Raw genomic sequence first — 26,692 nt, 5'->3', positions numbered from 1 at the left:
TATCATATTTAATTTAAATAAACAATGAAAGGAATTCAGAGAAAAATAAATATTGAATACAACACAAATAGCATAATAATATGAATCCAATTCCTTTATCATTGATCCATTCAACTTAACATCTCTTCATAAATCCATATTCTCTCAACTATAACTCAATTTCTCAATTTCTCGCTCTGGAACACACAATATTTCGCAATCGCTTTTTCTCTTCCCATCTCTGATAATAAAAAAAAAAGAAAAGAACCAAAGAAAGAAGAATCCATCAAAGAGAAAGCAGAGAAAAAGAAAAAAACCTCAACAATACCCTCAAATTACACCATTGAAACCCAATCAGAGTCGAATAAAATTCTCGTGGATTGGTCTAAAATTACCATTGGCTCCAATCACACGTGATGCTTCACCCGACTCTTTAATCAACGAGAGATTACAACATTTTTCTTCCGTTTACGCGGAATGGCGGAAGGAGGAGCGATGAAAGGAGCAGGATTGAATTGTGAACGATTGTATAGGCGATTTCACAAAATCGTGCGAAACTTATTGTGTCTTCTGAACGTGTATATGGCTTTACAAAACGTTTAACCCGCGATTGCATGAAATATTCTGTGGATTTTACTTGATCCCTTGAAATTTTTCTTTTTGAATGTTATAGTTTCCTTTGATTTTTCAATGTGGATAATTAGAAAATTTGAATAAATGAATTAAATATTTAAATATTCTTTTTTATTAATCACAAATTAGCACGTTTTTATATTATTTTAAGTTTTTGTAATTATAAATAAAAAGAAGAAATATCAAAATAATTTTTAGTTTCTAAAATATGTACTTAGAAATGGAAATGAACGAATAATGCTGAATATAATAATTTCTACCTTTTCTATTTCCTTAATTTTCAATTCGAATGTATGATATGTCATCCACTTTGTGAAGAATTTTTATGAATAATTCATTTAACAGATATGTTTTCCGTTTTCATCCTATATTTTCCTATGTATTCTCTTATTCCTTTTTAAAAAATAATCCTCTGTTCTCCAATTCAAATCTCCAATTTAAATTTCCAATATAATTCCCCATTTTACTAAAATCTTATCACTTCCACGGTATCGCGGATAAATCTTACATCATAAACGAAAAAGAAAAATTCCAAGAATACAAAATTCTAGCAAGCTTCATAACATAAAAAAAGAAAATTCCAAGAATACAAAATTTTAACAATCCTCGTATCACAAACGAAAAAGGGGAAAAATTCAAGAAATAACGCTCATATCGTTAAAAATAAAAAAAAAAGAAAAGAATGGAAATTGGAACAATACCAAACGTTATCAGCGTTGGCGCCATAAAGTAAAAAAAGAAAATTGCAAGAGTGCAAAAATTTAAAAAATTTCTAACATTATAAAGAAAGAAATAAATTTGGAAAAATACAGAATTGGATCGGAATGGAAATGGTAATACGAAAGGGATGCAGAGAAGTGAGTGAGAAGTGGAATTTCAAAGTACATTAAATATTTGAACACGTTTCTGTTCTACAGATCTTAAATATCGATTTCGACCTGATTATGGCGATGTTTTAACCTTCAGGATGGACCATCCGCATGAAACGTGCAAAGAATCAAAGAACCCTACTCCTTCTTATTTTCTTGCTCTCCAGGTGGAAAGATTAATTCTTTAAAGCAAGGTGGAGTAAGGAACGTGGAGGGGCATTGAAATATCGATGCGAACCTCGTTGACCTTTCTGCCATGTTGGCCACGATGTTTTTCAAACGTTATAAGTTGATGGAAAAACGAGCTAGTAAAACTTTAATCTTTTGGACGTATGAACGAGTTAAGGATGCTTAACAAAGTGGTTAGGTAAAAATAAAAAGATGAATCATAGTAGATGTACGAAAATAATTTATTCTTCGAATATTTAACCTGCCATTTTCCTCCGTTAATAATCATCTTTTAAAGCAGGATTGATTTTTGATTATTGATGACAGAAATGTATAATTTGGTAAGAAATTATCCGAAAGAATACAAAGATGGAAATAAATCGAATTTAGAATTTAGAATTTCGAGATCAAGTTTGGGTCAAAATGGAGAAATGTAGATAAAGGAAGAAACTGAATGTTTAAATATTTGATATTTAAAGAATTCAAAAAATATTGAATCCATGTTAAATCTATTCTCTCTTATTGAAAATTATTTCTCACAATATTTGATATCTAAAAAAAATTGATGATAGAAATGTATTTTAATAAATAATTGTAAATAATTAAAAAGAAATGTATGAATATATTAAAAGTAAAAGAGAATGCAAATTCAATGTCTTAAAATTAATGTAACTTTCCACGAGAATATTATAGTCATTGATCGTCTGAATGAAAACCACTCGAGTAATAATAATGAAATTGCCAAACTTTGAAATTCTAACTAACTTTGGCAAAATTATTTGAAAATTAATGAAACAAAAGCAAAAAGATTAAAGCTTAATTTACTTTTTCCCCTCTTTCCAATTTTCTTGTTTATTATTTGCAAAAATTTTTGTGAAGAATTATGCAATTTCGAACATTGACAATTCTTCTATAATATTCAAATTCACTCACAAACAACAGAACAGACAAGAAAAAGAAAAATTCTAGTTACATACAAGATTAAATAAAAATTTTAAAAAACAACGAAATTTGAAAAATTCAAAAAATTCTTTCATTTTTTTCAATCACAAAATATACTAGACATAAATATAAAAATATTCATAATAGAATCATTCTCTCACAAATATTATCAGGATTCCACCAACTCCACCGGAAACATTAATCAAGAAGCACCACCCACAAGCAAAAAACAAGCTTCACGAAGCAGAAAGAACGTTCCAGCACGTGCATCTTGTCCCCTTCATACACACTCACACATCCTTTTTGTTATTTATTTACTCGATTCGTTGCCGAATACGTATAAGAATGCATTTCTGAGGCATCGGGAACTCCGCGTTTCTCAAAGGGAAATGCGTTTTCTTTCCGATTTTCAACTTCTGAAAAACTATTGTTCAATTTACTGTTGATTATTTATCGAACGAATTGTACACAAAATAAGACAAACTTATTATTTAAAAATTTTTGAACAATTTGAAGATATTTTCTTTAATTTTGATACATTAAAAGTATTTTAATGTATATATAACCATTCATTGTTCCTTTTTCTATATATTTTAATTCTACACATTAATTTTGTTGGTAATATCACTATACATTGATTTATATTTACTAATAAGAAAGTTGATTCGAATGAAGAAAAAAGTGGTCAAAAGTAGTATCGTGTAAAAAGTATCGTGAATATTCGTAAATGTGATGCATGAGCTTTTACGATCGTGATAGTGACCTGAACAGCTAGTTTAATTTAGGGCTCGGATAGGCAGAGATTGCGGTACCACCGCAGAGCAGCTGTACCGCCCAAGAAAGCAATCGAACACGTTGATTAAACGCTGTCCTCGTGCCATCTCACGTGTATAAATAGTAATATTCCTCTCTCTAATCTTCGTTTTTTTGCGTGTCGAAAGTTCAATCGAGTGATCAACTTTGTTTTGATTTAAATTTTGATAGAGGAGAAAAGTTTTTTAAACGTATCAATTTTTTATTCGACGAAAGTTGTATCGTTTCGATCATGGCTTTTAATTAGGATTTATTTACATAGAATTGTCCGATTTACCAAAGTATTTTATAGTAGTGTTCACGTTTGATGTATAATTATACTATTTTCTGATATTTTCTTTTTGGCGTATACTTTTTATTTTGAAGTTTCTTTTTTTTTCCTTTCCTTGTATTTTGTTTGAACGCGGAAATATGTCATATTTTTCTACACCTTTTGTAACATTTCTGTTGATATTTGTATTTTCTGCTGTCAGATCTATTTTTTTCTTTCCCTTTCTTTTCAATATTTGTATATTTGTTGTGATATTTTTCAGAATTTTTTACATTTTTTTGTAATTTCTTTTTAGAAAGGATTTTTTGTTCCAAATCATTCTTTTTCTCTTACTTTTTTTAAGATATTTTTTATTGCGAATATCTTTTTAATTAATTCTATTCTTTTTTAAATTTATTTTGTTACTTTTTATAATATACTTTTATACTTCCATAGAAAATTTTTTTTAAAACTTTGTAGTATATTTTACTGAATATTTTTTTCTTTTTTTTCTCCCTTTTAAAAGTTTTTCCTAAACTATCGCATAACAACAACGCTTTTTTCCAATATATTTTTACATTTTCTTACTTGAAAACTACCATTTTCATAAATGATTTTTTCTCATTTCCTTTCGAAATACAAGTTTTTACAATATTTAACGATGTAAAAAGGAGAAAACAACCATATTTTCTTTTGTGGGATTCGAACCCGTGTCCTTTAGGATTAAAAAACCATGCATTTTACCAACTATGCCATTTAACACCTACGATATTCGTTCTTTCATTTAAATATATATATATATATATACAAACTTTTAATCTTTGCTTACATCTACATCCTTTTACTTTATTTTCTCGACCCACCTATTACTTCTGCGTTAAACTTCTTTCATTTATTTTATCTCACTCGTATTTTAAAAATTAAAAAATAAACAAATCCATTAACATTTAATCTGAGAATCGAATTATAAATCTTCACCTATAGAATATTTTCTATTGAAACTACGTTTCACTACTTTTTCTTCAATTCTAATTTTTTTTTTTTGTTTTTTAAATTAAAAACACATAATTGATAACAAATGAAAATATCGAGAATTATATCGATAACCGGTTTAGAATCAAATTGTCAATTTTCGATGGTTGTTTACGATATATAAGTGTTCCAGATCGTTGCATTTCATCGTAACATCATTTTACCCTCGTTTTTCATTTCACCATCGAGGACGAACTAGGTAAAAAGCGGATGACGTGTGATGCTTTTCATCGTTACCGTCGAGAACGTTGCTATCGATCCTCGGTTACGTGATATATCGTGTCTCTCCACGTTGTTCGACCGGATAAAAGCTGGTCAGTATCTGCGACACGTGAATCCAGGCTACGGTTACTCATACGATCGAGAATTAGATCACGTTGAATCAGTGTCGAAATTCCAATTGTTGTTACCTCCTTACCCGCCCATTAATTTTTAACGGCACAACGATACGATCGACCCTATCCTTTGAAACGAATACTCGTTTGAAATTTTAAATTCAACTTTATACTTTATCTTTTGACGATAAAGTATCGATGGAAGGAAAAAATATTATCAGAATAATATTATATACTCTCATATTCTAATATATTGCACATCATCACCATGGATTTTCTATAAAAAAAAAACGAATGATATAACGTTTTAATTTTATAATTACAATAATTAGAGTAATGATATAAAAATATGAAATTGTTAATAAATCGTTCATCTCATAATTTTTAATTACAAATGTGTATTTTTACCATTTATTATTACATTATAATTTTATAAATATTTTGCACGGGAACGAGAGATATAACCTCTTTCGATTAATTCACATCGATATAATAACGAACAAATAGAATTTAATAATTCGATATTAAATTCTTAAATTTACCTCGCGCTTTTTTTAATTTAAATTTATTTAATAAAAACATTATTAAATTTATCCGTTTCACTTGGATTAAAGTATCGATTAAAGGAAAATCGATACGTTGTCAAATTTCATTCTTTTTTTTTTTCGTTTATTTATAATTCTAAATAAAAAAAAAAAAGAGGTTCGCCTCTAATGGCCGTCTTGGGTCACCGGTGACCCGTGAAACCCGTTAAAACCACTCCATAACTCGTCACCAGTTTTTAAACGGGTTTAATTGAGTCGAGCTCGAAATATTCTCGGAGATTTTCGAAGCTCGAATAATTCACAGGATTTTTATACAAATTGCTACATTGCTAAAACGAGATGGAGATACGGTAATAGTAATAGTACGGGGAGAAAAGGGGAGGAAGTGACGTTTATTATCCTGCATCCAACGATACCATCAGGTGCACGCTAGCTGGATCTTCAATCCTTCCGTCCTATAAATATAAAACGACTCCATTCTTCAGAAAACGTATGACGCTGTTATTTGTTCAATTTCAGATAATTACATATAAACGTTCTCGTTTACGAATCGAAAATTGAAAATGAAACGTACAATCACTATTGAAAACTGATCTTTGATCGTTGAACGAATTTCATGGAAAAAAAAAAAAAAGAATAAAGTTAATTTCGTATCGACACTTTTAATATTTCAACTTTGTACTTTGCACTTCGACATTTACATGCCAACAAAAAATAAACGAATCGAGCTCATCTGTTTTCACCAAGCGCGCCACGTCCAATTACCATTAACCACTCGATGCGTTAACGAAGTTCCGGCTTTGATCCTTTTCCAAAGGGGAAGAGAAGAAGCCGCTCGTGCGGACGAATCGGATTAGTAATCGAATCGGCTGTTACATGACACATCCCCCCTTTACAATCTTTTCGACCTTCTCGAATTAAAACTATCCTTTCCTTTCCCTTTCCTTTAACCTTCTCGATAATATTATTCAGAGAAATACGAAGAAAAATCGAGAGACGTAAATTTTCCAACCATTCAAATTTCTCTTCTTCCTCAATCGAATTGAAGGAATTTTTTTTTTCCCCCAATAAACAACAATCCCTCGGTACAGAAGGAAAGAGTTCGACAAAATCCAACAACCATTCCTCAAAATGGAAGAGAGAAACGTGGAAAAAGAAATTCGCTCTTTATCCTATCCGATCCGTGGTACCATTCCCCCGGGAGCTACGTGCTCATCGTGGATCGCGGGCGGAAGTCGAGCGGAAACCGTTATTTCTATCGCGTTATTGCCATTATCGTGCAGCTAAAGGGCTCGTTTTTTCTTTTTTTCTTTCCCTTTTACGCCTGATGAATCGCGGTTTAACGAACCGCGTCAACCGTTTCTGTACGAAAAGAGGGGGGATAATAATTATTTTATTCGGGACGAAAATCGGGACGGATCGGTTTAACAAGCGTATTAAAATATATTCGATCTTTCCTCTTATTTACGTCGATTCGACTTTATTCCTCGTTCTTGCTATTTTTTCCTCCATCTCATCGGTGATCGATCTCGATCTCCTTCGTTCTAGGATTGGAAAAATTACTTGACTCCAATATTTATTAATTAATTAGTATCGATGGCTCGTGGATAAAATTAGAAAATTAAAAATAGACGGATATAGATATTGTGAAAATCATTTCGTTTCAGGTGCATCCATTTCTCGCATGAATCCATCCAGCCTTAATCTTCGAAAGCCACAGAGGCCTACACGGAGAGGCGAGGTAAAGTGAAACAGGGGGACAAGATTCCAGGTTCCATAGACCTGGATAATTCATTCCAGAAATTCCTGTAGACGTTGGAATACCGAGGTACACTGGCAGCTGGCCGATCGACAACGAAGACCCCGTTCCTCGATAGCCGGAAGTTAACCCTCCGCCATTCCATGGATGTGTTTCGAAGAATAGTAAGCCTCGACGGAAATGACAAACGTATCGCGTGATCCGATCTCTATGCAGACGCGAGAGAATACGAGTTTGGCCGAAAAGGGGAAAAATGTGGAAGAGGATCGAAAGGGTGGTTGGTTTACTTTTAAAACAAAAGATATTTTAATGAGATAATTGAAGGGAGATGTTTAAATTGAAAAGTTATTTAGGTTTTCTAGTATTATTTTTTTTATGAGTTTTTTAATAATATTAATAATAATAATTTATAAATTTATATACATATATACGTTTTAACTATTATATTATTATCGTTAAAATTTTATTCTTTTATTACTTTTTGTTATTACGTGTCTTTTTTATTTTATGAGTTATTAATAAAATAATTAAAAAATATTCGAACTGAAATATGTTTTTAATTTTAACATATAAAAGTTATAAATGTTTGAAAAGATTTTGTTGAATTAAATACATTTTTTGACTACTTTTAATCAATAACTCAAAACAAAATATAGGATCGTACGTTATATATCCATCGATCGAGATTTCTTCATTTTCCCTTCCTCTCCAATCCTTCTCTATTCAATGGAATAATTCCATTGAGCAAGATTTCGCAAGGAACTCGGGATGGATCTTGAAATATTTCATGCCAGATTCCAGTTTCGGCCGTGGTTCAATCGAGTCTGACCATTTGGAATATTTATGGGGCACCATATTGGTTACGGGAGAGCAGATCTCAATTGAGATCGATTCCGACAACATTGTCGACACAAGTAGTGGCTTCATTCCGGGAACAGTTGGCCAATGAAATTTTTACGATGGCAGAATTCCTTCTCGTCGTGGAAATTATTGCTGCCAATTTTTTTCTTCAATCTTTTCTTTCTGCATCTCGTTAAATAGTAATTCGAATGTTTCTAACAAATTTTTTTTTGCCAATAACATTCTTGTGTGAGCTAAAATTCGATCTTCTCACGAAAATTGTTGTTCATTTTCCTTGTATATTTCATGGAAAAATAAAAATAGAAAGTTTGTTCCAGTAATGAATTTCTTGACAATTTGAAATTTTGAGACGAGCCAATCGTGATTAAATTTATTAACTTTCTTATTTAAAAAAATTCGAATCTTGCTTACCGACGTTCAAGCCTGCTCGCGATACGCTTAGACCCATCGCTAGTCGATTATATAATGATAAAAATCACCTTCACCCCTATCCGATCCTTCACCAATCAACTCCATCGAAGAACAATAGCCAATTCAACGATCGAAATACAATAAAAATGGCGTCCACCTGCCTAAAAATATTCAAATCAAATTTATAACAGTTCCATGAACCTCCTCCGTTTTAGAATCCATTCACAATGGACAATTCGTCCAATTGCGGCGAGATGTTAATTAACAACCGACGAACGCACGTTCGTGTCGCAGCATAATTTGAAGGGCACGTCAGAATAGCCGAGGGTGGTCCATTAGTAGGGACAGTAGGTATGATAATGCAGTCACGGATACGCTGATCTAGCCGGAAGCGAGTGCGAGTGGGAATTGGAGTCGAGGAGCGGATACAAGCTGGATGACCCGTTAATTCACCACTATCCTATCCTCCAAGTTCTACGTCGCAAGGATACGGTGAGGGACACGTGCTGAAGCACGATAAACAGATTACGAGATTCGATTGTGCATCGATTAATTGTTGTATTGGGTGGATCGAATCAATAGGAATTTCCATTGGCTGAGTATTGTTCTTTGAAGGATTGGATAGCCCGATTGAGGATTTCCCGCGTTCAGAATCTACTTGAAAATATTATTTTTTTATATTTATTAAGAATTCGAGTCTTGTTTTTATCTACGAATCTACTCGTGATACGTTTAGATCCATCGCTAGTTGATTATTTAATTGTTATTTTAGTGGAATTGCATGGATTAATGGGATTTTGGATTGTAGAACTTGCGAAAATAATGGATTTTTCTAAATTTTAAAGTTTTTGAGTTAGGAAATAGTGGAATTTTAATATGGAAGATTTCAATTTTGAGAATTTTTTCAATCGAAAAGTAATAAATTTTAAAATATGAAAATTCCAATTTTGAAATAAAGTTTGAAAAAGTTTCGGAAAATTTGGAATATTCTAAGCTTTCGAAGTAAAAATAAATCCTTAATGAATCCTAATTTTCCAATGTGCTATTTGAAATTATATCCTTATTTGAAACAATTTTAATCTCAATTTTAATCCATCGAAATTTCACAATTCCAAAATCACTCAAACCTTAAAATATTTCTCAAAATTATCACTCGAACCAGTCATTTCCATTTTTACCCTCGAAAAGAATTGAAAAATAAATTCAATCTAAAAAAAAAAATAAAATCCTTTAAACCTTAAAATATTCCCCGAACCAATCCTTACCATTTTTCCATTTTCATTTTCGTCTTGAAATAAAACCTTCGTAATTAAAAAGGAAGCTTAAAAAGTAAATTCATCGTAAAAAAAAAAGAGTAGAAAAAAAAAGCAATTTCGTCAAAAACTAAAACTCATACAACTCTTCGATCTAATCAACATCACGATCGAACCTCGGCTAGTATTTTCCCAACCTTTTGTCCGGTTAACCGAATTGCCCAGGCTTCGAAATCCACCCCTCCTCGTTCTCTTCTCGCCCCGAAATCCTTCCCCTCCTGTGGCCGGTCTCCATGAGATGACAGGGGGGAGGAAGGGGAAAGCTCGTTTGGTAAACCGAAATGGAATAATAGAAAGCTCGCAGAAGCGAGAAATGGGGCGAATATAGGGATCACCATTTTCTCACGTTATCAATATCCAGGTTCCAAGCAAACCGATTCGAGTTGGAAATTCAAAGCTTTTGCTATCCAAGGGGAGTAGATCGTTTGCGTTTGCCATTTGTTTTAATTGTGCCGGGAAATTATGCTTAATTAACTGTTTCCTTGAACTTGCCGTGAAATTGAAACTAATCAAATGAGCATGATCCTCCTCTTTTCTCGATTTGGATAATTTTTTTGAAAGCGTTTCGATTAAAATTTTGGAATTAAACGATGAGACAAATAGAATGGTTGTGATTAGAGATCTTTTTGAAGATTGTAGTGGATTTTTAAGAAAAATTATTCGAGAAAGAAATAATTGGTGAGAATGTTCCTTACAATTTCCCTTTGCAATTATGCAATATTATATAAATTCAAAGGAAATTAATATTAATTTATAAAAAACGATAAAATATAATATTGTATATGCAAATATAATAATGGAGAAAGAGAAAATGTAGCTTCAATAATTGAGAGTATTAGAACTGAAAGTGTGTACTTAATATCTAATATAATCTTAATTTTTGTTTAATTTTCTTTTCCTTGCTATTATTTTCTTAATTACGATTATTATTATTTCACTTCAAATTATTCTTATTAATGATGATATTAAATTAAAATAATATAAATTATAGGAATTAATAATTATAATAATTATAATAATTCTTTATATTATATTTAAAAATTCTTTAAAGTGTATTTCTTAACTTGAAAAACAATATATTACAATACATTATTAACAATATATACATACATACATATTAATAAATGTTTTACATTGAACTCTTTTAATTTAAATAACCCAATAATTAATTTTATTCTAGAAATTATTATTGCTTTTGAAAATCTAATCCAAATCTTATTTGTTTTTACAAATGAGCACAAATTACGTTAATTAATAAAAGTATTTTAAAAAAGAAAAAAGTAAATCGATAAATGCTTCATATTACACTCGACGGTATAATTCCCCTTCGAGAGTTATAATTTTCTGCTGAGAAAGAAGAAGGTTGAAATGATCTCCAATATCGCAAAAAAGAGAAAAAAAAGTCTCTCCCCAGGAACAAAAGTTCTTGCTGCACTTTGCACGAAGTCTCGAGACACTCCATTCCATGGGAAAAACACGAAACAGAACCGCGACTTGGAAACAACGACGATTATCCGCAATTAAACGATCACGATCCGAGACTTTGCACACTGCTCCAGTTTCCGTCAAACAATACTCCCTCCCCTTCCCGAGTTTATTGAAAGTTTCTCCAGCCTTCTTACTTTTATTTCCACCTAGTTTCGATTTCGTGGGCGAAAATAAAATTCTTAAAAAAAATCTCATGATTCTAATAATCTCGTTCGTAGTTTCTCGTTTCTCGAGGAAAATAATAAATATATTTCTTCGCACAATCGCATATATGAGAAATGTGTATTTCTCAAGCTCTCAAGCTCCAAATCGCGTAAAAAAAATTTTACCTCCAATCGATCATTCGATTCCATTCTCCCATAAAATGCTCCAAGAAATATCCATCATCGTCTACTATCTTCGAACAACTCAATTTTCAATTTGTCACCTCTTTCTCTCTCTCTCCCTCTCCTTTCGATACCGCGCCTCAAATCCATTCTACGCAACTACTTTATCCGCCATTTTCATTCATCCCTTCAACGAGAGGAGATCCAAGCTTCAAGCATCCCATCCTCGGATCTCGTTTGATCGAGGGCCAACGGGAATCGATTGGGTCGCACCACCAGGTGCCAAACCGGAAGCACCCTCGTGGAATCCAACATTTTCCACCTCCTTCGATTTTTCCAATCGAAATCGAATGAGTAAACCGAGGAAGGGATCGAGGGAAGAAAGATTGAAATACTCGATTTACATTTCCGTTCTCCGCCAACATCCGGCTAATTGGATGTTGAAGTCGCGAGTTTCAGCGAAATTTTTTCCCCGAAACGAAAGGATGGAGTTTGAACGAGATTAAGAAAGTTAGGAGAGTTTGCTGAAATTTTATAAGGTATATTTCCCGATCTTGGTATATCCTTATGTCGTATCTTTTGAAAGTTTGAGAACGTTGCGTAAATTTCAATACATATTCCAATATTTTTGTTGATTTCTATTTGAAATGTAAGAAATTAAGATGGCATTTATAAAATTAAATAAAGTTAATAAAGTTTAAATTGTTGTAATATTAATTAGGAGGACTTTCTTAATAAAGTGGGGAAAATTCTTTCCCTTTTTTTTCATGTGTATTATTTTAATTATTTACAATTATCATTATTCAAGGAGACAAATAATTAGAAATTAATAATCGCAACGAAAAAACTAAAAATCCAAAAGATTAAAATCATACGAGACCAATCTCCACCATGTAACACACAAATAGCTATCCAAAAGTTTGGAGGAATCTCTCAAACAATATCTGATACCCGAATACGCGCGAGAATATTCTCCTTCACTCGAATGTCGAGTCTGGAAACGCGGACAAAATCCTGGAAACGATACTTCACCGCGATAAGAGGGGGGAGCATAAGAAAGAGGAGGGAGAGGGCATCAAACGTGTTCTCTGGAACACGAATGGAATAAAGAACAAGTCGCCTTATTCCTTCAAAACCTTTCGATCCTGAAGCTCGTCGAACTGGAAACACACTGGATTCTTTCAAGGAAGAAGCGGAGAAAAAAAATAAGGAGAGAGGGAATTTGGTCGAAGTGGCGGCGCCATTGGATCGTTTGACACCCTTCCAAAATCATTATTGCATTATTTGGATTTGGATGTTGGATTTAGCAAGCAGATTGTTCAGCAGGCTAGCCTCGCCAACCGGATGCTTCGATCTGATGCCACTTCCGGTTGCTCGTGGACAATCGATTCAAATGATTTGTGCTTCACTGTTTTTTTTTCCTTGGACAGATTGTGCGAAAGGGAGAGAATGAATGGTAACGATGATTTTCGTGTATTCGAAAACTTTGCGAATATTTTTCGAAAATTTCTTCTCTTAAATGGAAATATATTCATTGTTATTTTTGTTTACGTATGTATACAAAGTACTTTTTTCTATTACGATTATTAAATAAGATCAACCTGTTATATGCAAATTTTTTCATTATAAAAATAATCGTGTTTAATAACATCAAGTTACTTAAAATTGTAATAAAGTTAACATATTGTATTAATTAATAGTTGTTAATCCATTAAGTTATTATAGTTTATCAAGCAATTTCACTCATGATAATCACTCAGATTTTCCATTACATATTCTCTATTATACTGTATTGTATTACTAAATTCATTCTTTTCAAGGATTTCATGTTCATCATAATTACTTATTAATTTGGATAATTGTAATAATTTGTCAGTGAAGATACAGAAGTAAGTAACCTACATATCTTATTTGTAAGAATTAAATTATATCTCAAATATACATAAAAGGTATAAAAGAAATATTATTTCCAAGCTACGTAATGCCTTCATTTAGCCGAATTGAATTTTCATATAATTTTATATATTATCATATATCGCATCATTTTGGCATGCGGGACTAAAAGGTAAAACATATGTTTACTTACGATGCACCATTTGGCCGAGGATGGACATTCCTTCAGATGCATGTGAGCGGTGTAATTGATGCACGGCGTGATGCTGCCGACTCCCTCGTTGTACTGTCCGCATTTGTAACATCTGATACCGTGTGCCAGTCCTGGAACAGCACGAGATATAGGTCAATATGTGATCAAACAAATGGAAATAAAAATTAACGATGCTATAAAACCTCTGATGAAAAATCCAGGAAGAGAATCGGTTAATCGCCCCGCTGGAAAATAAATCATCATTTTGTTGTTTGGTGAAAATTGTGAATGTATCAACGGATAATTACAATGGATAAATTAAAAAATGAAAGAAAGATTTATTATCAGAAATTTTAATCAGAGAATATAAATTATCTTCGAAACGAAAAGAAATATACAAATTGTGGTATAAATTTTAAATATTAATTATCTCTTATCTATCCAGTAATAGAACTTGATGAAAGAAAGAATTTGTTAGGAATTAAAAATTCAATATATTTCCATTAAATATATTTAATTCAGAATATAAATTTATAATATTTCATAATCTTCTCTCTGCATTCGATCGAAAAATTAATCCGAAAGATTCAAAATTATATATCATATATTTCAGAATCGAAATCGAAACTGAAATAATAATATCAATTCCAATAATCATTGGATTCATTGAAAAGTAAAATTTGCAATGTATATGTGTGTATCAACGAGCAATCTTTTAATTATCATAAACGATAAAGAGTCAAAGCAATAAACGAGGCGAAATCTCGATCAGAGATAAATCGAGTGTATCGCACCTTTAAACGGCCAGGTAATTTAGCCTACGGAAAATTGCTTGCCAAAGTAGAAATTACCGACTCGTTTCCGCTTTGAAGTCGAAGGGAGAGGGGACCGCCAACTTTCCAAGATGCCTCGGCTTTGAACTTTGAAACGCCGAAAGGCAGCGACACTTCCAACAGAATTTCAACGCTATGCAAATCGGTAAATTCAAGTAAAAAAAAAAGAGGAAAAAAGAAAGAAACCTCTGCAAATAACATTGATCCGAAATTTTTGGTTTATCGATGAGAAAAATTTTACTGTGTGTAAGATTGTGGAGAAAAATTTTTGCATCGATTCAAAATTTTTCGAAAATCTATAAAAAAAAGAATTGAAATTTTGTCACATCGATTGGAAATTTTTTATTACGAATTTATTAAAAAAATAAGGGATGGAATTTTGGAAAATCAGTGGATTTGAAATTTTGAAATTGAAATTTGAAATAAATGTAAGAAGAGATGGATAGAAAGAAGTTAAATAATTAAAATACGAAACTTTAAAAAAATAACATTCAAACAATTACAAAACATTTCAAAAATACAATATAAACTTGTTCTTAAAAATCTAAAAGAAGCAAAGCAAACACAAGATCATGAAAAAGGAAATAAAAAAAATAGATACGAAAGAGAACATAACCTAAAAAAACACTTTTAAAAATTTAAACAAATAAAAAGAGAAAAAGACACAATAAATAGTTACAAAAAACAAAAAGAGAAAATATATTCTACATTTCCCATTCTCAATACAAGATTAATTTAAAGCTCGCTACAGAATTAGTCTCTCTATACAAATTTTCGAGTAATTTCGACACGCGTTCGACAGCGGAAATTCTACACCGGAAGAGCGTTCTTATGGCCCAAAGGAACACGATACACAACCGTGGAACAATATAAACCGAGGAAGCGGATTTCGAAACTTTCTATCGTTTCCTTCGACGAAACTTCCGGAAACGTATTCGAGGAGAGTTTCTCTCGATCCTAGTCTAAAAGAGATCCTAACCTATATCGTGTATAATAATGATTGCCAAAAGTTTCCGTAGTTCTATTTTAATTGAAAATAAATGTGAGATTGAGATAATATAGCAAGTTAAATTAATATTAATTTTTTATTTACATGTTTTAATATCAGAAAAAAGTTTCGTTAAATTAAATACAGACTATCTATGACAACTGTTAATTACGTCGTTGATATTGGTTTTGGAATATAACGTAATTTATAAATTATGCAATTTTTAATGTGATCAAGTACATCAAGTGTATAAAACGTAATTTTAATAATACGTATTGTTTTCACGTTTTTGCAATTAAATTTTTTAGAACTTTAATTAAACGAAAGTGATTATTTAAGATGTTAAGATTCTCGTCTCTCTATAAAAGGCATTTATAGAGAGAAACTCGACTTACTGGAGCAGAATCTTTGGTATTCAAAAGAAGATAATGCTTAAAGTTAAATGCACAAACTTAATGTGTTCAAGCGTCGTTCAGGTCCCTGGTCGAATAATTTACTAGACTGTGTCGGTTTCGTGGTAATTAGTATGTTCATTTTCCACAAGGGGCAAGAGTTCGTGACGAAGCCAGAATTAAAATCGTCGAATTGAAGCGAACGTAGGCGGGAATCTTCGGAACTTCCGGTTAAGTTGAACCGGTTGATGACGATTGAATTAAACTTGTAACAATTTCATTTCGGACAAAGGGAAATACACGAATTTGACATTTATTCAATAAATTCTGCTTGAATTAAAAAACGAAATAAAAAATATTTAGAAGATTGGATAGAAAAATAAGAAATCATTTTAAATTAGAGAGATTAATATTGTATTAATATAAAAATGTTTCGTTGATTAACAAATTCTTGTTAAATTGGAAATCGATTAAGAATATTCAAGATTTTAAATTAAATAAGAATATTACTCTAAAAATTAGGAGACTGATATTGTACATGTATTAGTATAAAAGTTGGTATAAAAATTAAAAATATTATAATATTCTATAATATTAAATTATAGTTTTATAATATCAAAATGGAGAAACGAAGATTTTTTTTCGATATAGAAATTTGTAAATCATAAAAAATATCTAAAAATTAAAAACTTACAAAGTCAAAATCCATACTAAAATCAATACTTTTTTCATCATCTCGAAAATTCGATTCGAAAAAATCCAAATTCCGACTAAAATTTCACAACAAATATAAAATATCATCGTAAGAAAAAAAGAAGAAAATTCACTTCCATCACTCATATACGAGAGACTTACTTAAAGAGGGAAACCAGCAACGATTTGTCTTCCGCCATATATCCGTTTCAGCCGAATTCCAGTGGAGGAATAGATGCTTGTGTGTACATCGAATTCCGAATAGCCGGCGATTCGCGGGAAATTGGAAAAGTTGGCTCTTATATATAAAGCCGAGCAGAAGGATGTGGACCGGTGTGGACGAGGAAAAATATTTTATTGGAAATTGGAAAACATTGCAGACGCGAAAACGGACCAGAGATTCCGATTTCACGGCTCTCTTTCTCTCGTGATTTTTGTATACACAATGTTCCCTGAGACCATTGGAAAAAATCTGTTTTTTTATTTCCTTTTTTTTTTTACCATTTCTAGTCATTCCACTTTTATCTTTTGTATTTCTGTCTTTTTCTTAAATGTTTTATTATATCTTTTGATTATTCTAGAATATAAATAGATAGAGTTTGGAATCTATGGATATGGAAATTTTTAAACCAGTTTCAATTTTTCATTATGCGTTTTATTTTATTGCCAAACATTAAATTGTCGTTGTGAATTAAAATATTTGTATCCATCTATATAAATATCAGTGTATCTTTGCATTACTGTATTTATAATCAAATTTAAATGCTTTACAAAGATACAATAATTGATTGATCATACTATATTGTATTAATAATTAGATATAGTAGAATTTGAAAATACGAATCAAAGTATCTATTTATTTAAAGATTTTAAAGAGAGATTTTAAACAAAATTCTTAACAAAATCTGGATTCAAACTTCCATCTTTTATCTCAGAGAATACATAAATAAAATTTTCCAAAATTTTCTCCACAATCGAACATTTCACGAATAAAATACAAAGACGAATAATATAAATCATTTAATAAAAGTTGTACAGCATAAACGGCAATCAAATTATCAAACGAGTGAAATCTGCAATTATAATTGCAGACATGTTTCGAAGAAGGGCCGACTAACTATTGTCTCAAACTACTTGCATAGGAATTCGAACAAAGTATTGATTACCAATCTCTGCAGAATTATATTACTGGCTACTTGAATCCTTTGATAAAGTTACGATATCGATTAGGCTCACTCCAGTATCGATCTCTTGAAACTTACGCCCGACTAGTTACTAACCTGTACTACTTGACAAAACAAACTGTTTTGATCATTAAATTCATTCGTTCCCCCATTATTGCTTCTTGTAGTTTTTTCTACAGATTATAAAAGATGTTTAAACCTTAAGATGTTTAAATCTTATTATAAATAAGATTAATAATTAAATTAAATATTGAAATCTATCGAAACACATTGTCCGTAATCAAATATACATTTTCTAAATAATCCATCCTAATTTAAATCCACTGTATTTCTACTTGTTCGATGATATTGCAGTAATGGAAGTCGCAGTGATATAGATGACGTTTACGACGCCCATAAATCGTTTAAACTTAAATCGAACGCGTAAAGCTCGTGCAATAATAGTGATCTAATCTCTCGCAATCGTTCTTATACGATAAAATGCAAAATTTCATCGAATAATTAAATTAAATCAATCTCAATTACGCGAAAATTATATGGATGATCTTAATCGTTTCGAGATGATCGAACGAGTTTGATAAATTTCAAAAATTTCAAATATCCTTCAATGATATATAACTGAAAATTTTTACGCATAATTAATAACGAAAAGTAAAATTTGCCGCAACGATCAAGCAAATTTTATCGTGAATCACAAAAAATTTGCGGAAACTCGGCTCGCCTCTCCATATAAAGTATAAATCCAATGAAATATCAAAGTCGAGGAAACGAAACCGATTCGACATCGGTGTCGTTCCAGACACAGAAATCCGCATGAGAGAACATGACACAATGGCGTACGCTTCGTGGAAACAAATAATGGCGATGGGGGAGGGGAGGGAGTGATATCAGAGGTGCAAGAATTTACGGTGACAGGAAATGAACGAGAACGCCGCTTCATCGAGGTTATCGTTAAAAATGCGCGCGAAAACAAATCAAGGGTAAAAAAGAAAAAAAGGGAGAGAGAGAGAGAGAGAGAGAGAGTAAATCAAGCGGCTGAGAGGGCGAACAAGATATAGTGGTGCGTCCGTTGGAAATTTACAAGCAATATTTTTCGAAGCGAACAAGGAGAATTTTCATTTTTATCGAGGGACAAACATGGCCGATTTTGATGAAATATCAGGTTTCGTCGCGAAGGAAATGAATTTTCAATGAATGGAACAACGATTGGAAGATTATTTGTTCGTTTATTATTTTTTAAATTTTGAATACAAACATGACTATGAAGTACAATATTCCATCCAGCTTCGAAATTGAAATTATTATTTAAGGATACCTTTTCGTATTTAATCTTCTTCTTAATTTTTCAATTTTACCCGATTTTTAAAGTCATTTTGCAATGATATTACATAGGATAAATTATTTTATAATTGATTTTTAATATTATGGGAAATAAATATGTTACTTTTCCTACGAGATAAATATATATTTAATCTAATTTCATATTTGTGTTTAAAAATGATTAAGTTATTTTTTGTAATTAACGTTTACTAAAATAAAGTTTGTTCATTATACAAGAAGAAAATCAATATACCTTTATAAATAATAATTGTTCAAGTATCTGGAACGAAATTTCATCGACCTAAATTTTCGTTTACTCTAAATAGATTCCAACGTCATAAATCTAGATGTCTCCAAAGGGCGAGGTGGAAACTAGTTTCGAACAGTTCTCGGACTTGGAAACCGATACAACCGATACAGGATTTGGTAACTCTGAAAAACAAAGTTTCCTCCTTTGGACATTGTCTATCCTTACTTACTTAAGAACTAATCGTACAATAATAATAATAACAATAATATTATTAATAAAGATACATCTTCAAAACGAACTTTTATCAAATTGAATTATCATCGTATCAAACGAGAGAAAAGGAATATTATACATTCGATATGATAAAATTGATTCTCCTATTGAAATACGACTTTTCGAAGTTTTGCTCGTGAGAAGAAACAATTTGGGGGTAATTTGAGGCTGCCAACTTACACGACAAGCAGCTTACGTCGCTGAAATACTCGAGAGAAGGCAAACGTGACAGCGAAACGACTGGAACTTTCTTGCAAAATTGTTCCTGACTCAATGTCCAAGAGATAGATTTTTTCTTTTTTCCCCAATTTTTCTTTTTATTTCGAAGCACGATTGTGGATGGAATATAAATGAATGCGTAGTTCCGAAAAGTGAATTTAAAATAAGAAATAATTGTTTGAATTATAAAAGTAACAGAAATATTATAATAATACTACTTGTCTAACTGTAATCAACCTGCTCTACTTATATGACCCAATCCATATTATTTATTTGACTAAAATTATCTATAAGATGATCCAACGTATCTAACGTATTCAATTTCTCAGACAGAGCAGAGATAATAAAATAACAAAAATTCCAAAAATGGTAAAATTTTCCAAGAAATTACAAGGACTGAAGGAAAAATAAAAATGAAGAAAAGAATTCCAGAATTCCAAATTTCACTCGTCAAATTTCTCGATGGCAAGGATGACACCCTGTTTACACACTCGTCTCTCTTTTTCCAACAATGGGCTGGGATCGAACGAAGAGGAAGAGGAAATTCCAAAGTGTCGAAACTCGTCTCGAAGTGGATGCCTCGAGTTATACACACACATATATATATATATCCTCCTCCTCCTCTTCATTGAACCGCTTGCTTCGAAAACGCAGCGTTCCAGCCAACTGTAACTCGGATTCTGCGGGCAGGAATTCGCGGTTGCCGGAAATTCTTCAGGCTTCTAGCGAGGGAATTCCTGGCGCAAAGCTGTCAAGCTGCCGTTCTAATGAAGAGATATCGTCGGAATCGAGGATTCGAACGAGTATCTTTGAAGATTTCTCAGCATCTTGCTTTCCAAATTCGCGATGTGCGAAGATACAGGATCCAGCAAGTTTCTGAATCGGCCGGGAAAGTTTTCTTTGAATTTGGTTAACCACCGGATGGTTGGAACAGGGATAGGGACAGATAGTTCGAGTTATATAATTCAGGCTGTTTGTTGGCCGACTATGGTTTTCTTATTTGCATTAAAATTTTAATTGGAAATCAGTTCTTGCTACTTTTCTTCGTTTCTTTTAGTACGCAGGAATTTTTATTTCTGGGTCGAATTTTTTTTAAGGTTTCTTTTCTAAAGGAGATAATAACAATTAATTAATTAAAAAATAGGGAAATAATCGATAATGCGGAAATTTTGTTTTCAACGAGAAATTGTTAAAGCAGAATATGAAATCGTACTTATTTTGATAATTTTATATATTTTTCTTCAAAAATCTCTCACAAATTTATATTTCAATAGTTTTAAATATTGTTCCTTTCCAAAAATCAATTAAAAATTATTTTCTCGAATTTACAGAATTTCTCTATTTTAACGAACTTTTTATATATTTTTCTGTAAAAATCAACATGTTATTCTCAAATTTCGCGCTTCTTCGACAAATCCCTATTGTCCCTTCCCAAGAAAATCAATGAAAATTATTTCCAACAAATTGGCAACGATATCTCAATGTTACATTTTCAAATTTCCCGCCAAATTTTCGTAAATCTCCGACCGAGCCCAATCGACAAATTTCTCCGCAATCTTTCCGCCAAACTACAAACCAACTTCTCTCTCTCTCTCTCTCTCTCTGCTTCGTCCGTCAAAAATTCGCGAATTCGAAAGAAGGGAAGGTTCCCGAAACTTCTCGAAATAAGTCTTCTCGAGGAATGTCTCGGTCCGCTGAATAACGCGAGGCGGGAAGAAGAAGAAGAAGAAGGAGAAGAAGAAGAAGAGGGGAAAATAGAGAAACTTATACGAACTCGTAAATGTAGGAAACCCATTACTCGTCGGCCGGCCGACGAGAAGGATGGAGGATCGGCTTGCAAATTCGCCCTAAAGAGGTCGCGTCCCATTTCGAATTTTCAGCCGTCGAAATATCGCGAAAGTTTTACGAGTTTTTCTCCAACTTATAGGTTAATATTTCGATCTTTCATCATAATTCAATAATAAGTAACAAGTCTTGTTGTTATATTTATATCATAATTTTTTACAATCCTTTCGTAATATTTTTAAGATCTGTTGAGCAATGGAACGTAGATATATAATTAATCAATGAATAATGTCGAATAATCGAGCAAATTGATTAAATTCGAAAAATGTTGTTGATATTACAAAAAAGAATTATTGTGATAATAAATGTTTTAATAAGATTAAAAAAATGAATATAAGAAATAATATAAATAGCGTTCGATTTTACAAGTTTGTCAATTCTCAGAGGGGGGGAAAAAATTGTTCCTTTTTTCATTAATCTCGAAAAGTCAATTTTATCATGGCGCAGTAAGAAGAATAATAAGAAGGTGTATTTCCTCGTGTATTCTCCTTACATTTTCAACGTTTAAATATTTCATTATCGTAAAATATTTCACGATGCGCATTAAAAAGTTTTTATGCGAAGGGAGAAAATAGCAGCAATTTTTCTTTTACAAAGCAATTTCGTTACTCGATTGAACGGTAATAACAATAGTAACGATAATAAAACGACAATGATGTAAAACTTGTATCGAATAAAAATTTATTATTTTATTTCCTTTCAAGTTCCAATCGAATTCGCATTTCGAAAATTTAACCAATAACATCTCGAATTTAATTCTCAAAAAAAGGAAATTGAAACGCTTAAAAACTATTAACGATAAGTAATAGTGAGATATAGTTCATTTAAGGGTTTATCAAAACTTTTTCTCGTCCTTCGATAAGTTTCAGGTAGCTTGGAAACCAGCCTTGTCGTCTTAATTGCCCTGGAACAAAACATTCTTCGAAGTTGGCCAAGAAAAAAATACGGCTCTTACGCCTTGACACCCCTCTGGATAAAAGTTTCTTAATAATCTGTCTGAGAGAAATGATTAAATATGCAAATAAAAAAAAAAATTGTATATTTTAAAAGAAAAGATCGATCTTTCTCCTTTAAGATAAATAATAATGAAACGAACAATTTTTTATAAGATTGCAGAAAAATTGAACAAATCTTACGTTTTCTTTTTTTTTTCTTTTTTTTTTTTTTTACCAAATTAAGGATTTTCTTACGCGTAATTAATTCTTCGAATGAATCGTTAACGAACTTATCAAGGAGGTATAAAAGTTACTAGAAAGTTACTTAAGTTAACTTTAAGCCATAAAAGTATTTTCTTTTTTGATAAAAATGTTATAAAAGTTACTATAAAATTACTAAAAAGTACAAAGCTACCTTTGAGAATTTGCTATCAGAATAAGTTTCGAATGATTATCTTCTTAATTATTCTATCGCAAAGGTTAACGAAAGAATAAGACGTAAAGGAAACTCTTCATTAAAGATTCTGTTAGAAAAGACAGAAAGTCAAAGTCTTTGATTCGAGTTTTATCGCATCCTAGTTTGCGTAATCCGTTAACTCGTTCGAAAATTGATCGATCTAACGACGATTACAATTAAAAGTTTCAACATTGAAAGGCAGACCGGATGCTCGAGTAGTTCGACGAACACCACCTTTCTTGAATGATAAACTGGCTCCACTGAAGCTTGGTTAATTAAACACTCGGATAAATGAACCTTTTCTAAGAAAGAAGAAGAATAATCCTTAAAATAAAGGAGAGAAAATTATAGAACTTCCATATAATTGAACGCGAAAAAGTTCTATCTTAACTTAGCTTAACTTAATAAATTTTAAACCTAATTAATTTATCCCCAAATTGAAGAAATTTATAATCATAATTATTATACGAAACGAACAAAATTGAATTGTCAATTCATATTGGAAATCTGGGATTAACGCTCAAAATTCTTTTTTGTATCAAGTATTTATCATCTATGTTTTAGAAGGACAAAAACCTTAAAGCAATATCATCGAAACTTTGAAGAAATCGATACAAACAAATCAAACTTGCAAAAATCACTATCAATTTTTCTACAACTTCATTACATTTATTTGCATTCTAAAACATCCAATCCAATGATTCAAATTAATACAAATCAAATTTATCATTATTTACTTACTCAAACAAAAAAATTATCAATCAATCAAATTTATCAATTTTTCTACAACACAAATTTATCACGTCTAAGCTGATACAATTTTCCACAAAAACGTTCAAATAAATTTTCTCTGGAACAAATCAAATCAAAAGATTATCAAACTTCTGCAAATTTTCCAAAAGGACGTAATCAAGCAAATACAAGGTCATATTTTCAAAAAAATCCTCGAAAACTTCTATGTTAACAAAGCACATCAAACCTATTCCGTTTATCAATTTTCCTACAAATCTTCCTACAATCTAATACGTGAAATCTTCTAGAAAACCACTCGATCGTCCCAAAATTCAATCCTTGACATGATTAAGTGCCGATTCGAACGAATACCAAATGTTAAGAGAACGAAAGACTGCAAAGTGGTTAGCAATCCCTGAGGCGAGGGCTAGTACGGCCCCAGATCCAGATTAGTCACGGACTCTGTCTGTGGACAGACTTGTGTTATTTTGCTGCTCTTCCTCATCCGACTTGAGCATCATCGTGGAACGAGTGTTCTAATGCTTAGCCGGCTAATTGTCTATCTGGGTTTAGCCACGACGTGGCGCATCGAACAGCGCCTATACACAGAGTCCCTTGGTGTATCTCGCTCGAACATCTTTGGGGATGAAAGAAAGAAATGGAAGGAGAAATGGACGACTCTTGACACTGTTCTATTTCTATGTGGAAATGGGAAGCTTGACTTTGCAAGTAGCACAAAAGTGCTATTCCCCTTTGGTGGGTTTCTTTTCAACCTTCAATTTCCTCACAGAGATTGGTGTATTTGGTTATCGAATAAAATAATACGACTAGAAATTATATTTGCAAATTAATTGTTTAAGATTTAACTTTATAGAGAAATTGATTCTTGAAATTGAAGAATTATTGTAATCAAAGTCACTGAGTTTGCGCTTATAAAGATTATTAACACTTTTTTTAATAATTAAATTTGAAAATTTCCGAGATCTTATTAATTTTATTAAAAACCTGTATTAATAATTCATGTGCAATTCAGTATATCAAAAGCAGATATAATGCTATGCCACGTATGCACAATCATGCATCTCTCCTTATCTAATCTCAGACCCTCCACTTATCAGTCGCCTAACAACAGATTAGGCCTAGCCACGAAAATCGCCGTCTGACAATCCATGGACTGTAACTACTGCCACGCTTGGACCGTGGCCCATCCGCCAGCCCTGTTCTTCGTTGGTCGCTGTCCGACCACATCCATTCCTTACCTACTGCCACTGCAAGCCGCTTGGAACGTGCAATATCCGTCCTAACTGCTATATTTATTACTATACCAGTCAACGAGAAAATGTTCATGAAAGCACAACGATTGATAATAAATCGAAATGTCGGATTTTTGGAGTAAATTTTCAAGGAATTCCTTTTATTAATAAATTTTTGCGAAATATGGAGTATACCTTTATATTTTCAACAAATAACGTTTAATAACAATTTTATATTTTGGATTATTTAACATAAGCTCTCTTCTTCTTGATGAGAAAATCCAACGACATTTATTACGTTCATCAAAGTACCTGCAGCATATATTGTATCTCTCATATCCTTTTGGAACAACTTCAAAGATATTTACTACGTTCATTAAACTGCTACTCTGAACGTATCGAAGTTTTCTACGTTTCTTGAAATAATATCTAAAAAAAAAAAAAAAGAGTTGTTTAAACGTATTCTTCGTAAACAATTCGAATATTTTAATTAACACGGCATTATTACACTCATTTTATCTGAAGATAATCGAATACATCGGTGGAATAGCTGCAATATAACATCTCGATATTCTAAACGTTAATATCAATTAATATTTCGATACCAAATCGATCAAGAAACATTTCCTCCAATCGAACGACAATATTATTATTTTTTCAAATTACGGAGAGAAATTCCAATGCACGATGGTGCATTGCATCCTCCTTCTCGTGGGGTCGCATAGCATCCATGCATAGTGGCCATCGCTATGACGCGATGCTATGCGTTGCAACGTAGAGAGAGAGAGAGAGAACGAAGGTATCTAAGAATGGAATCCCCTGGATTCTACGAACAAGAGGACGTTGATACATTTGGGGATGATGGAAATTCGTGGATCGACGATTATCGACGTAGGATGTAAAACTGGATGAAATGAAAGTGGCACAGGAAATTGGGATAATGTAAGTTATCCGTCCTGAGAATTTTTCTTCTCGCCTGACAATGTTTGTGGAAAATGTGGGGATGAAGCGAGTTTCACTAAAATTATTGGGATTCGATAATCCATAATAGAGATTAAGAATTATTGGAATATCTTACGTGAAAAATGAAACAAAGAAAAGGAAATTGATGCACGAGTGTATAAAATGAAAAATATCTAGAACAAAGTAATTACTTTAATATAAATGAAATAAGAAGATGAAACGAGATAAAATATTGAATAAAAATTTAGAAAACCAGGAAAGATCAATTCGAATAATTAAAGATGGCACAGAAATAAGCCGAAACTTTTCTAATTACAAAATCCAATTTCACCAAACTGTACTGAAACTTCTGTTCAACCCAAACAAATTTCTCGATCACTATCCTCTATCCCCCCATTGGTGGCGATCCAAAATAATAAACGTGAATCAAAAATCACATTTACCGCGCCACCTAATCTAAACTAACAAGACGAGAGCCCAAAAGCAGCAAACTGTTAAACTCGGAGATTCGCCAAATTTCGCGAGGAATCCACGCCCTCCACGCA

The 26,692-nt window shown here is 31.9% G+C and overlaps 1 protein-coding gene across 1 annotated transcript in view; it reads right to left on the bottom strand.

Moving 5' to 3' along the window:
- LOC107998027 (U-scoloptoxin(05)-Sm1a) overlaps positions 1-26,692 on the bottom strand; it is a 102,818-nt gene that overhangs the window by 27,694 nt on the left and 48,432 nt on the right. Inside the window, exon 2 of the mRNA XM_017057033.3 lies at positions 13,811-13,941. Within this exon, the coding sequence (XP_016912522.2) occupies positions 13,811-13,941 (131 nt within the window). The remainder of the gene's footprint in view (positions 1-13,810; positions 13,942-26,692) is intronic.

The sequence above is a fragment of the Apis cerana genome, linkage group LG15 (genome assembly GCF_029169275.1).
Source record: "Apis cerana isolate GH-2021 linkage group LG15, AcerK_1.0, whole genome shotgun sequence".
In the NCBI taxonomy this organism is placed as follows: domain Eukaryota; kingdom Metazoa; phylum Arthropoda; class Insecta; order Hymenoptera; family Apidae; genus Apis; species Apis cerana.
This window is presented reverse-complemented; position numbering and strand designations above follow the sequence as displayed.